This window comes from Oncorhynchus tshawytscha, linkage group LG26, assembly GCF_018296145.1.
Source record: "Oncorhynchus tshawytscha isolate Ot180627B linkage group LG26, Otsh_v2.0, whole genome shotgun sequence".
Lineage (NCBI taxonomy): Eukaryota > Metazoa > Chordata > Actinopteri > Salmoniformes > Salmonidae > Oncorhynchus > Oncorhynchus tshawytscha.
In genome coordinates this window covers 96906-109900 of record NC_056454.1, presented here as the reverse complement: position 1 = coordinate 109900, position 12995 = coordinate 96906, and the positions used below count along the sequence as shown (strand labels likewise).

The 12995-nt window shown below is 40.6% G+C and overlaps 1 protein-coding gene across 13 annotated transcripts in view; it reads right to left on the bottom strand.

The window, feature by feature from the left end:
* mycbp2 (MYC binding protein 2) overlaps nt 1-12995 on the bottom strand; it is a 286672-nt gene that overhangs the window by 269972 nt on the left and 3705 nt on the right. For all 13 annotated transcript variants that reach the window (XM_024388610.2, XM_024388613.2, XM_024388615.2 and 10 more), the window contains exon 2: nt 11408-11483. In XM_024388610.2, the coding sequence (XP_024244378.1) occupies nt 11408-11483 (76 nt within the window). The remainder of the gene's footprint in view (nt 1-11407; nt 11484-12995) is intronic.

Genomic DNA, 12995 nt, shown 5'->3' with positions numbered 1-12995 from the left:
AAGAGTGGTGACATCGTGTGGAAGCTGTAGGACTTGCAATCTCTGCCCCATTTAATTTCGTGCCCCTTGAACAATACATGCAAGTGGCGCATGGATATTTTTTTCAGTTTTCAGTGATCAGTTTTTCTTGCGCTTTTCGATGAAACAGACGCTCTGTTATAGTCACAGCGGTGAATTAACCAGTTTTAGAAACGTGATTTTTAACAGAATGTTCGAAAAAGTAGGGGGTAGGATCAACAGGTTAAAATGGTATGAGATACATGTATGTTTGAGGAATTTTAATTATGAGATTGTTGATGTTTTGAAATTGGCGCCCTACACTTTGACTGGCTGTTGTCATATCGCTCCCGTTAATGGGATTGCAGCCATAAGAAGTTAACGAGAGAATCACTGATGATGTCAGCTGGTACTTTTGTGGACCATATCACCTCCACCCTACCTGACACCCTAGACCCACTCCAATTTGCTTACCGCCCAAATAGGTCCACAGACGATGCAATCTCAACCACACTGCCCTAACCCATCTGGATAAGAGGAATACCTATGTGAGAATGCTGTTCATCGACTACAGCTCGGCATTTAACACCATAGTGTCCTCCAAGCTCGTCATCAAGCTCGAGACCCTGGGTCTCGACCCCGCCCTGTGCAACTGGGTACTGGACTTCCTGACGGGCCGCCCCCAGGTGGTGAGGGTAGGCAACAACATCTCCACCCCGCTGATCCTCAACACTGGGGCCCCACTAGGGTGCGTTCTGAGCCCTCTCCTGTACTCCCTGTTCACCCACGACTGCGTGGCCACGCACGCCTCCAACTCAATCATCAAGTTTGCGGACGACACAACAGTGGTAGGCTTGTTCCCAACAACGACGAGACGGCCTACAGGGAGGAGGTGAGGGCCCTCGGAGTGTGGTGTCTGGAAAACAACCTCACACTCAACGTCAACAAAACTAAGGAGATGATTGTGGACTTCAGGAAACAGCAGAGGGAACACCCCCCTATCCACATCGATGGAACAGTAGTGGAGAGGGTAGTAAGTTTTAAGTTCCTCGGCGTACACATCACAGACAAACTGAATTGGTCCACCCACACAGACAGCATCGTGAAGAAGGCGCAGCAGCCTCTTCAACCTCAGGAGGCTGAAGAAATTCGGCTTGTCACCAAAAGCACACAAACTTCTACAGATGCACAATGGAGAGTATCCTGTCGGGCTATATCACCGCCTGGTACGGCAACTGCTCCGCCCACAACCGTAAGGCTCTCCAGAGGGTAGTGAGGTCTGCACAACGCATCACCGGGGGCAAACTACCTGCCCTCCAGGACACCTACACCACCCGATGTCACAGGAAGGCCATAAAGATCATCAAGGACAACAACCACCCGAGCCACTGCCTGTTCACCCCGCTATCATCCAGAAGGCGAGGTCAGTACAGGTGCATCAAAGCTGGGACCGAGAGACTGAAAAACAGCTTCTATCTCAAGGCCATCAGACTGTTAAACAGCCACCACTAACATTGAGTGGCTGCTGCCAACACACTGACTCAACTCCAGCCACTTTAATAATGGGAATTGATGGGAAATGATGTAAAATATATCACTAGCCAATTTAAACAATGCTACCTAATATAATGTTTACATACCGTACATCATTCATCTCATATGTATACACTGTACTCTATATCATCTACTGCATCCTTATGTAATACATGCATCACTAGCCACTTTAACTATGCCACTTTGTTTACATACTCATCTCATATGTATATACTGCACTCAATACCATCTACTGTATCTTGCCTATGCCGCTCTGTACCATCACTCATTCATATATCTTATGTACATATTCTTTATCCCCTTACACTTGTGTCTATAAGGTAGTAGTTTTGGAATTGTTAGCTAGATTACTTGTTGGGTATTACTGCATTGTCGGAACTAGAAGCACAAGCATTTCGCTACACTCGCACTAACATCTGCTAACCATGTGTATGTCACAAATAAAATTTGATTTGAAGTTAACGAGAGAATCGCTGATGATGTCAGCTGGTTCTTTTGTGGCAGGGCTGAAATGCAGTGGAAATGTTTTTCGTGGATTCAGTTCATTTGCATGGCAAAGCGGGACTTTGCAATTCATCTGATCACGCTTCAAAGCATTCTGGAGTATATGCAAATTGGCATCTGAGGCAGCAGACTGTGAAAATGTATATTTGTGTCATTCAAAACTTTTGGCCATGGCTGTATATTTGTGTTTTCGGTAATTGTCCTGATGAAAGATGCATTTGTTTCCCAGTGTCTGTTGGAAAGCCAACTGAACTAAGTTTCTCTTCTAGGATTTTGCCTGTGCCACAAACATAATTTGTATTCCGTACAAAAAGTTTATTTCTTTGCCCCATTTTTTGTAGTATTACTTCAGTGCCTGGAAAATTAATGCATGTTTTGGAATATTTGTATTCTAACTTCTTTTCACTCTGTAATTTATGTTGTTGATCCTTCCTCATGTAAAAAGGTATGTAAGGTGCCTTCAGAAAGTATTCACACACCTAAACTTTATCCACCTTTTGTTGTGTTACAGCTGGAATTTAAAATGGATTAAACTGAGATTGTGTTTCACTGGCCTACACACACACACACACACACACACACACAATACCCCATAATGTCAAACAGATACAAATACAGAAAACAGATTTTTTTAAATAACACCTTACGAAACAGCAGGGACTGACACACACACACAGTAATATTGTTGTACGGTGGTATTGTACATTTTGTATTGTAAATATGCACTGGTGTAATAATGTTCTATGATGTACTGTTTTATCTTTGGTTTTGTGTGACGTATGTGAATTAATGTGTTTGGAACCCAGGAAGAGTAGCTGCTGCCTTGGGGTTCCTAATAAAGATAAAATGTTTAGAATGTTTTACAAATTAAATAAAAAGCTTCAAATGGTGTTGATTCAATCCCTTTGTTACGGAAAGCCTAAATAAATTCAGGAGCATACATTTAATTACAGTACTAGTCAAAAATGTTGAATGAGGTGTGTCCAGGGTTTCTCTATTTTTACTATTTTTGTCCTGACAACAAACACCACTAACCTATTTTACCACCTACACAAGAATAATTTGGAACCTAACGGAGAGAGCCTACGAATGAGACCCAAAAAAGTACAGTCAAGTGCTCAAAACAAACCCGAATCAAACTTTGCTTTTGCCCGCGGCACACCATATGGCAACAAATCACGAAGATGGAAGGTGATAACAGCTGCCGTAAAAACTGTAAAGACATGGCCCCAATTTACACCGTTGAGAAACGCGGGTTTCGTGAGTTGTTGCTAACACTCAACCCAAGGTACCAAATGCAAATTGATATGTGACACGTATTAATGCCAAAACATGCAAAACAGGCAAGCCCCCAAAAATATATATTTTAAGCCTATATTTATTTTGTTTGGAACTATAGTTGAAGTGTTTTTTTTTTATTTACCTTTTTAGAATTTATACATTCATATTTTGTTACATGCTTAATTGAACACTTGCACAGGTTCTAAATAAAATAAATAGTCAAATATCAGTAAGTACCTTATTTGTTAAGTAGAATTCAAAATGTAATAAAAAAAATAGGCCTTTACATGTGGTCATTTATAAATTTAATTTACAGAAAATGTGCTATATCGTGATATTAATCGTTATCGGGATAGGAAATGACCTATATCGTGATATGAGATTTTGGCCATATCGCCCAGCCCTATGACAAAGTAATGATGGACTGTCGTTTCTCTTTGTTTATTTGAGCTGTTCTTGCCATAATATGGACTTGGACTTTTACCAAATAGGGATATCTTCTGTATACCAACCCTACCTTGTCACAGCACAACTGATTGGCTCAAACATATTAAGGAAATAAATTCTACAAATTAACTTTTAACAATGGATTTCAGGGGACTACCTCATGAAGCAGGTTGAATAGAATGCAAAGAGTATCCAAAGCTGTCATCAAAGCAAAGGGTGCCTACTTTGAAGAATCTAAAATATACTTTGATTTGTTTAACATTTTTTGGGGTTATTACATGATTCCATAGTTTTGATGTCTTCACTATTATTCCACAATGGAGAAAATGGTCAAAATAAAGAAAAACCCTTTAATGAATAGGTGTGTCCAAACTTGACTGGTGCTGTAAGTCACATGTCTTGCATGGACTCACTCCGTCTGCAATAAGTGTTTACATGATATTTGAATGACTATCTCTGTATGCCACACACACCTGTAGGGTCCCTCAGTTGAGCAGTGTATTTTAAGCACAGATTCAACCACACAGACCAGGGAGGTTTTGCAAGATGGGCATAAACCTTGTTAGCAACTAATTCTAATTGGTAGTTAGCTGGTCGGCTAGCTAGCTAATAAATGTACTGACCAAATGTAATTACGGTAGCTATACAGCTTGATATACACCAGTGATGGTGTAGACCAATATCAGCATGTTCGTGCAACAGTATCTTCTAAATCAAAGAGTAACACGCAAAGCATGAATATGTAAACTACATGAAGTAGCTAAGAGAAAACAGATGAAGCTAAAGATTATTGGGTCCCCTAGGAAAAAACAACGCTTTGTGTTCTTACCCTGTCACAATAACTCCTCTCTGGCATTTTCTTCATTGTCACGTTAAGGGATTGTAAAGTAAGCATTTCACCTGTTGTATTCGGCGCATGTCACAAATACAATTTTATTTGGTGAATCTGTGTTTGAATTTCACTGCTCGATTGAGGGACCTTTCAGATAATTGTATGTGTGGGGTACAGAGATGAGGTAGTCATTCAAAACTCATGTTAACCCCTTTATTATTATTTTTATTATAATACAGAGTGAGTCCATGCAACTTACAGTGCCTTGCGAAAGTATTCGGCCCCCTTGAACTTTGCGACCTTTTGCCACATTTCAGGCTTCAAACAAAGATATAAAACTGTATTTTTTTGTGAAGAATCAACAACAAGTGGGACACAATCATGAAGTGGAACAACATTTATTGGACATTTCAAACTTTTTTAACAAATCAAAAACTGAAAAATTGGGCATGCAAAATTATTCAGCCCCTTTACTTTCAGTGCAGCAAACTCTCTCCAGAAGTTCAGTGAGGATCTCTGAATGATCTCTCAATGTTGACCTAAATGACTAATGATGATAAATACAATCCACCTGTGTGTAATCAAGTCTCCGTATAAATGCACCTGCACTCTGATAGTCTCAGAGGTCCGTTAAAAGCGCAGAGAGCATCATGAAGAACAAGGAACACACCAGGCAGGTCCGAGATACTGTTGTGAAGAAGTTTAAAGCCGGATTTGAAAGTTCAAGGGGGCCGAATACTTTCGCAAGGCACTGTATGTGACTAATGTTTAGTACTGAATTTATTTAGGCTTGCCATAAGGGGTTGAATACTTACAAGACATTTCAGCTTTTTATAAAAAATATTTAAAAAATTACTTAACATTTTTTATAATTCCACTGACATTATGGGGTACGGAGTAGAGGTCGACCGATTATGATTTTTCAACGCCGATACCAATTATTGGAGGACCAAAAAAAGCCGATACTTAAATCAGACATATATATATATATATAATATTGGCAATTAAAATAAGTGTTCATTCAGTATTATTGTAACTTAATATAATACATCAATAAAAATCTATTTAGTCTCAAATAATGAAACATGTTCAATTTGGTTTAAATAATGCAAAAACAAAGTGTTGAAGAAGAAAGTAAAGGTGCAATATGTGCCATGTAAAAAAGCGAACGTTTCAGTTCCTTGCTCAGAACATGAGAACATTTGAAACCTGGTGGTTCCTTTTAACATGAATCTTCAATATTCCCAGGTAAGAGGTTTTAGTTATTATAGGACTATTTCTTTCTATACCATTTGTATTTCAGATACCTTTGACTATTGGATGTTCTTATAGGCATTATAGTATTGCCAGCCTAATCTTGGGTGTTGATTGGCTTGAAGTCAAACAGCGATGTGCTTCAAGCATTGCGAAGAGCTGCTGCAAACACAGGAAAGTGCTGTTTGAATGAATGCTTACGAGACTGCTGCTGCCTACCACCACTCAGACTGCTCTATCAAATCATAGACTTAATTATAATAAACACAGAAATACGAGCCTTAGGTCATTCATATGGTTAAATCCAGCAACTATCATTTCGAAAACAAAACATTTTTTCTTTCAGTGAAATACAGAACCGTTCCTTATTTTACCGAACGGGTGGCATCCGCTAGTCTAAGTCTGTTACAGTGAACAACCTTCAATGTTGTCATAATTACGTAAAATTCTGGCAAATTAGTCTTTGTTAGGAAGAAATGGTCTTCACACAGTTCGCAACAAGCCAGGCAGCCCAAACTGCTGCATATACCCAACTATACCCAACTATAACATTTTCCATCAAGCTAGAACTGCCAAAGGGGGAGGAGTTGCAGTCTACTGCAGAGATAGCCTGCAAAGTAATGTCATACTTTCCAGGTCCATACCCAAACAGTTCAAACTACTAATTTAAAAAATGACTCTCCAGAAATAAGTCTCTCACTGTTGCCGCCTGCTACCGACCCCCTCTCAGCTCCCAGCTGTGCCCTGGACACCATTTGTGAATTGATCGCCACCCATCTAGCTTCAGAGATTGTTCTGTTAGGTGACCTAAACTGGGATATGCTTAACACCCCGGCAGTCCTACAATCTAAGCTAGATGCCCTCAATCTCATAAAAATCATCAAGGAACCCACCAGGTACAACCCTAAATCTGTAAACAAGGGCACCCTAATAGACGTTATCCTGACCAACTGGCCCTCCAAATACACCTCCGCTGTCTTCAACCAGGAACTCAGCGATCACTGCCTCATTGCCTGTATCCGCTACGGATCCGCAGTCAAACAACCACCCCTCATCACTGTCAAACGCTCCCTAAAACACTTCTGCGAGCAGGCCTTTCTAATCGACCTGGCCCGGGTATCCTGGAAGGATATTGACCTCATCCCATCAGTTGAGGATGCCTGGTCAATCTTTAAATGTAACTTCCTCACCATCTTAGATAAGCATGCTCCGTTCAAAAAATGCAAAACTAACAACAGATATAGCCCTTGGTTCACTCCAGACCTGACTGCCCTCGACCAGCACAAAAACATCCTGTGGCGGACTGCAATAGCATCGAATAGTCCCTGCGATATGCAACTGTTCAGGGAAGTCAGGAACCAATACACGCAGTCAGTCAGGAAAGCAAAGGCCAGCTTCTTCAAGCAGATATTTGCATTTCTCAATGGCTGGCCATGCCTTCCTCCTGGCTACTCCAACCTTGGCCAACAGCTCCCCCCTACTCGCTCCTCAGCTTCTCCTTTACCCAAATCCAGATAGCAGATGTTCTGAAAGAGCTGCAAAACCTGGACCTGTACAAATCAGCTGGGCTTGACAATCTGGACCCTCTATTTCTGAAACTATCCGCAAACATTGTCGCAACCCCTATTACCAGCCTGTTCAACCTCTCATATCGTCTGAGATCCCCAAGGATTGGAAAGCTGCCACAGTCATCCCCCTCTTCAAAGGGGGAGACACCCTGGACCCAAACTGTTACAGACCTATATCCATCCTAGCCTGCCTATCTAAGGTCTTCGAAAGCCAAGTCAACAAACAGATCACTGACCATCTCGAATCACACCATACCTTCTCCGCTGTGCAATCTGGTTTCCAAGCCAGTCACGGGTGCACCTCAGCCACGCTCAAGGTACTAAACGATATCATAACCGCCATCGATAAAAGACAGTACTGTGCAGCAGTCTTCATTGACCTGGCCAAGGCTTTCAACTCTGTCAATCACCACATTCTTATCTGCAGACTCGGTTTTCTAATGACTGCCTTGCCTGGTTCACCAACTACTTTGCAGACAGAGTTCAGTGTGTCAAATCGGAGGGCATGTTGTCCGGTCCTCTGGCAGTCTCTATGGGGGTGCCACAGGGTTCAATTCTCGGGCCGACTCTTTTCTCTGTATATATCAATGATGTTGCTCTTGCTGCGGGAGATTCCCTGATCCACCTCTACGCAGATGACACCATTCTGTATACTTCTGGACCTTCCTTGGACACTGTGCTATCTAACCTCCAAACGAGCTTGAATGCCATACAACACTCCTTCCGTGGCCTCCAACTGCTGTTAAACGCTAGTAAAACCAAATGCATGCTTTTCAACCATTTGCTGCCTGCACCCGCACGCCCGACTAGCATCACCACCCTGGATGGTTCCGACCTAGAATATGTGGACATCTATAAGTACCTAGGTGTCTGGCTAGACTGTAAACTCTCCTTCCAGACTCATATCAAACATCTCCAATCTAAAATCAAATCTAGAGTCGGCTTTCTATTCCGCAACTAAGCCTCCTTCACTCACGCCGCCAAACTTACCCTAGTAAAACTGACTATCCTACCGATCCTCGACTTCGGCGATGTCATCTACAAAATAGCTTCCAATACTCAGCAAACTGGATGCAGTTTATCACAGTGCCATCCGTTTTGTTACTAAAGCACCTTATACCACCCACCACTGCGACCTGTATGCGCTAGTTGGCTGGCCCTCGCTACATATTCATCACCAGACCCACTGGCTCCAGGTCATTTACAAGTCCATGCTAGGTAAAGCTCCGCCTTATCTCAGTTCACTGGTCACGATGGCAACACCCACACGTAGGACGCGCTCCAGCAGGTGTATCTCACTGATCATCCCTAAAGCCAACACCTCATTTGGCCGCCTTTCCTTCCAGTTCTCTGCTGCCCGTGACTGGAACAAATTGCAAAAATATATATATATTAAAAAATTAAAAAATGTTTTTAAAAAATTTTTAAAAAATTTAAAAGTTTATTTTTAAATCACTGAAGTTGGAGACTTATCTCCCTCACCAACTTCAAACATCAGCTATCTGAGCAGCTAACCGATCGCTGCAGCTGTACATAGTCTATTGGTAAATAGCCCACCCATTTTCACCTACCTCATCCCCATACTGTTTTTATTTATTTACTTTTCTGCTCTTTTGCACACCAATATCTCTACCTGTACATGACCATCTGATCATTTATCACTCCAGTGTTAATCTGCAAAATTGTAATTATTCGCCTACCTCCTCATGCCTTTTGCACACATTGTATATAGACTCCCCCCTTTGTTTTCTACTGTGTTATTGACTTGTTAATTGTTTATTCCATGTGTAACTCTGTGTTGTCTGCTCACACTGCTATGCTTTATCTTGGCCAGGTCGCAGTTGCAAATGAGAACTTGTTCTCAACTAGCCTACCTGGTTAAATAAAGGTGAAATAAATAAAAAATAAACAGCGCAATGCTTGACGCACAACGAAGAGCTGCTGGCAAACGCACTAAAGTGCTGTTTGATTGAATGTTTGCGCACCTGCTTCTGCCTACCACCGCTCAGTCAGATACTTAGATACTTGTATGCTTAGTCAGATTATATGCAACGCAGGACACGCTAGATAATATCTAGTAATATCAACCATGTGTAGTTAACTAGTGATTATGATTGATTGTTTTTTATAAGATAAGTTTAATGCAAGCTAGCAACTTACCTTTGCTTACTGCATTTGCGTAACAGGCAGTCTCCTTGTGGAGTGCACAAGGACTAGTTAACTGTAAGGTTGCAAGATTGGTTCCCCGGAGCTGACGAGGTGAAAATCTGTCGTTCTGCCTCTGAACAACGCAGTTAACCCACCGTTTCCTCGGCCGTCATTGAAAATAAGAATGTCTTCTTAACTGACTTGCCTAGTTAAATAATTAGCGCAATGCTGTTACATCTTTAAATAAAGGTGTAAAAAAAATAATAATTCAATCGGTGTCCAAAAATACCGATTTCCGATTGTTATGAAAACTTGAAATCTGCCCTAATTAATCGGCCATTCCAATTAATCGGTCGACCTCTAATACAACGTTTGGGAACTACTGTCCTGTTGCATCACCCAACTTCTGTTGAGCTTCAATTGGCGGACAGATAGCAATACATTCTCCTGCAAAATGTCTTTATAAACTTGGGAATTCATTTTTCAAAATGCAAAATTGAAATTATTCACCTACCTCCTCATGCCTTTTGCACACAATGTATATAGACTTTTTTTCTTTCTACTGTGTTATTGACTTGTTTATTGTTTACTCCATGTGTAACTCTGTTTTTGTCTGTTCACACTGCTATGCTTTATATTGGCCACAGGTCGCAGTTGTAAATGAGAACTTGCTCTCCACTAGCCTACCTGGTTAAATAAAGGTGAAATAAAAAAATTAATATACCCCGACAGTGCTTGCACAGAACGCAAGAGAAGTGACAATTTCCCTAGTTAATAATATTGCCTGCTAACATGAATTTCTTTCAACTAAATATGTAGGTTTTAAAAAATGTAGGTTTAAAAAAATATATACTTGATTGAGAAAGGTGTATTGACTTTAAGAAAGGCATTGATGTTTATGGTTAGGTACATTGGTGCAATGATGGTGTTTTTTTCATGAATGCACATGTTAAATCATCACCCGTTTGGCAAAGTAGGCTGTGATTTGATGATAAATTAACAGGCACCACATTGATTATTTGCAACGCAGGACAAGCTAGTTAAACTAGTAATATCATCAACCGTGTGTAGTTAATCTCTAGTTATGTGAAGATTGATTGTTTTTTTATAAGATAAGTTTAATGCTAGCTAGCAACTTACCTTGGCTCCTTGCTGCACTCACGTAACAGGTGGTCAGCCTGCCACACAGTCTCCTCGTGAAGTGCAATGTAATCTGCCATAATCTGCAAAAATGCCGATTACTACGTAAACTTGAAATCGGCCCAGCCGATTTATCGGTTGACCTCTAGTTTGGAGTGTCAGCCAGTGACAAAACATCTCAATTAAATACATTTTACATTCAGGCTGTAAAAACAAAATGTGGAAAAAGGGGTGTAAATACTTTGAATGCACTGTATGCATAAGGGTGTTGAACATGTAACATATGGAAATAGCATATCAGCACATACGTGACATTGTACACACATTTCAGTGACTATTTTTGGCTAAAAAGAATACCAAAAAAAGTACCAGAGTTAATTTGATAGAGGGAGAAACCAACTAAGCAAGATTGTGTCCATGCATGCATATAGCATAGGTAGTGTAGTTAAGCAAATTAGTTGTACCTTGCAATTAGATGCTTTGATAAAGGTGAGGCATTCGAAGAACATTTAAAATATTATATATTTTCTTCTCAGCTTGAGATTCTCAAAATAGTCGTAGTAGCCCATCTTAGACCAAAAATAACTGAAGAAACAAATTTGCAATGAATCTATTATATTACTCTGAGAAAATTGAGTGACTCAAGGTAAGGTCCCTCTTGTACCAAGAAAATGTATCTTACCTTTGTTCCTGTTTTGACATTTAACTTCAACTTTTGCCGCCGTTTCAGCTTCTTCTTGTTTAAAGCTTTCTTTCCCCTAAAAAACAAATGTAAAAAAGACATTAGCAAATCCAGTAACAGCTGGGCCTATAGCCTATCACAACTATGTTAAGATAAGATTGTAACACATTGACCCCACCAATTTTTTTTTTTTTTTTAAATCAATAAAAAGAAATTGGGGACAGAAAGAATACAAATAGTACAATGCCATACCTTTATTTTGAAGGCTAACCCCCCCACTCCGCTTTTTACGCTGCTACTACTCTCTGTTTATCATATATGCATAGTCACTTTAACTATATATTCATGTTCATACTACCTCAATTGGGCTGACCAACCAGTGCTCCCACACATTGGCTAACCGGGCTATCTGCATTAGGTCCCACCCACCACCCGCCAACCCCTCTTTTACGCTAATGCTACTCTCTGTTCATTATATATGCATAGTCACTTTAACCATATCTACATACTACCTCAAATCAGCCTGACAAGCTGGTGTCTGTATGTAGCCTTGCTACTTTTATAGCCTCGCTACTGTACATAGCCTATTTCTTTATCTACCCATTATTCACCTAATACCTTTTTGCACTATTGGTTAGAGCCTGTAAGTCAGCATTTCACTGTAAGGTCTACTACACCTGTTGTATTTGGCACATTTGACAAATAAACTTTGATTTAAGCGCAAAGTGCACTGTTGTGAAGCCACGCCCCTTTTTCTGAAGAATTACATTGTGGGCCCTAAAAGTACAGAAATAGTGTCCTCTGCGTGTGTACTTCGTATTTTGGTGAATAGTACGACATCCGGGAACTTTTGGCATATTAACTATATCCATGCTGTGACCAATAAGCATACTATATACTCAATTCACGACACAAATAGTACAGTTAGTACGAGTATTCGAACACAGCTTATGACTGGCTTCGAGGTCGAGATTTGAATTTGAGAGCCCTATGGGTACGGCACAAGGAAGTGACACACACACGAAAGCTTCTGTCCACAACACAACTGACTTGGCATTTAGATGGCGTAAGTGTATGTATTCACTTGCTCCAGTGAGCAGGGGACCATCCACACCACAGAGATCCTATTGAAGCACCTCAGGGGTTTGTGGTATATGGCCAATAAACCATGGCTACGGTCTGTTCTTAAGCACGACGCAACATGGAGTGCCTGGACACAGCCCTATTGCAATTATAAACTGGTTACCAACATAATTAGACCAGCAGAAATAAAAGTTGTCATACCCGTAGTATATGGTCTGATATACTACGGCTGTCAGACAATCAGCATTCAGGGCTGGAACCACAGTTTCTAATAATATTTATATCCTAATATTTATATCCTATTAATAATAGTTCTATGTAATTATTTGATCCACGCACCCTTCCTATCCAAAATACGATAAGTGATATGCTCTAATGTCTTAATACAATAATAAGTTAACCGGTGTTAACCGATAACCGGTGTGAAATGGCTAGCTAGTTAGCAGGGTGCGCGCTAATAGTGTTTCAAAATCAGTGACGTCACTCGCTGGGACCTTGAAGTAGT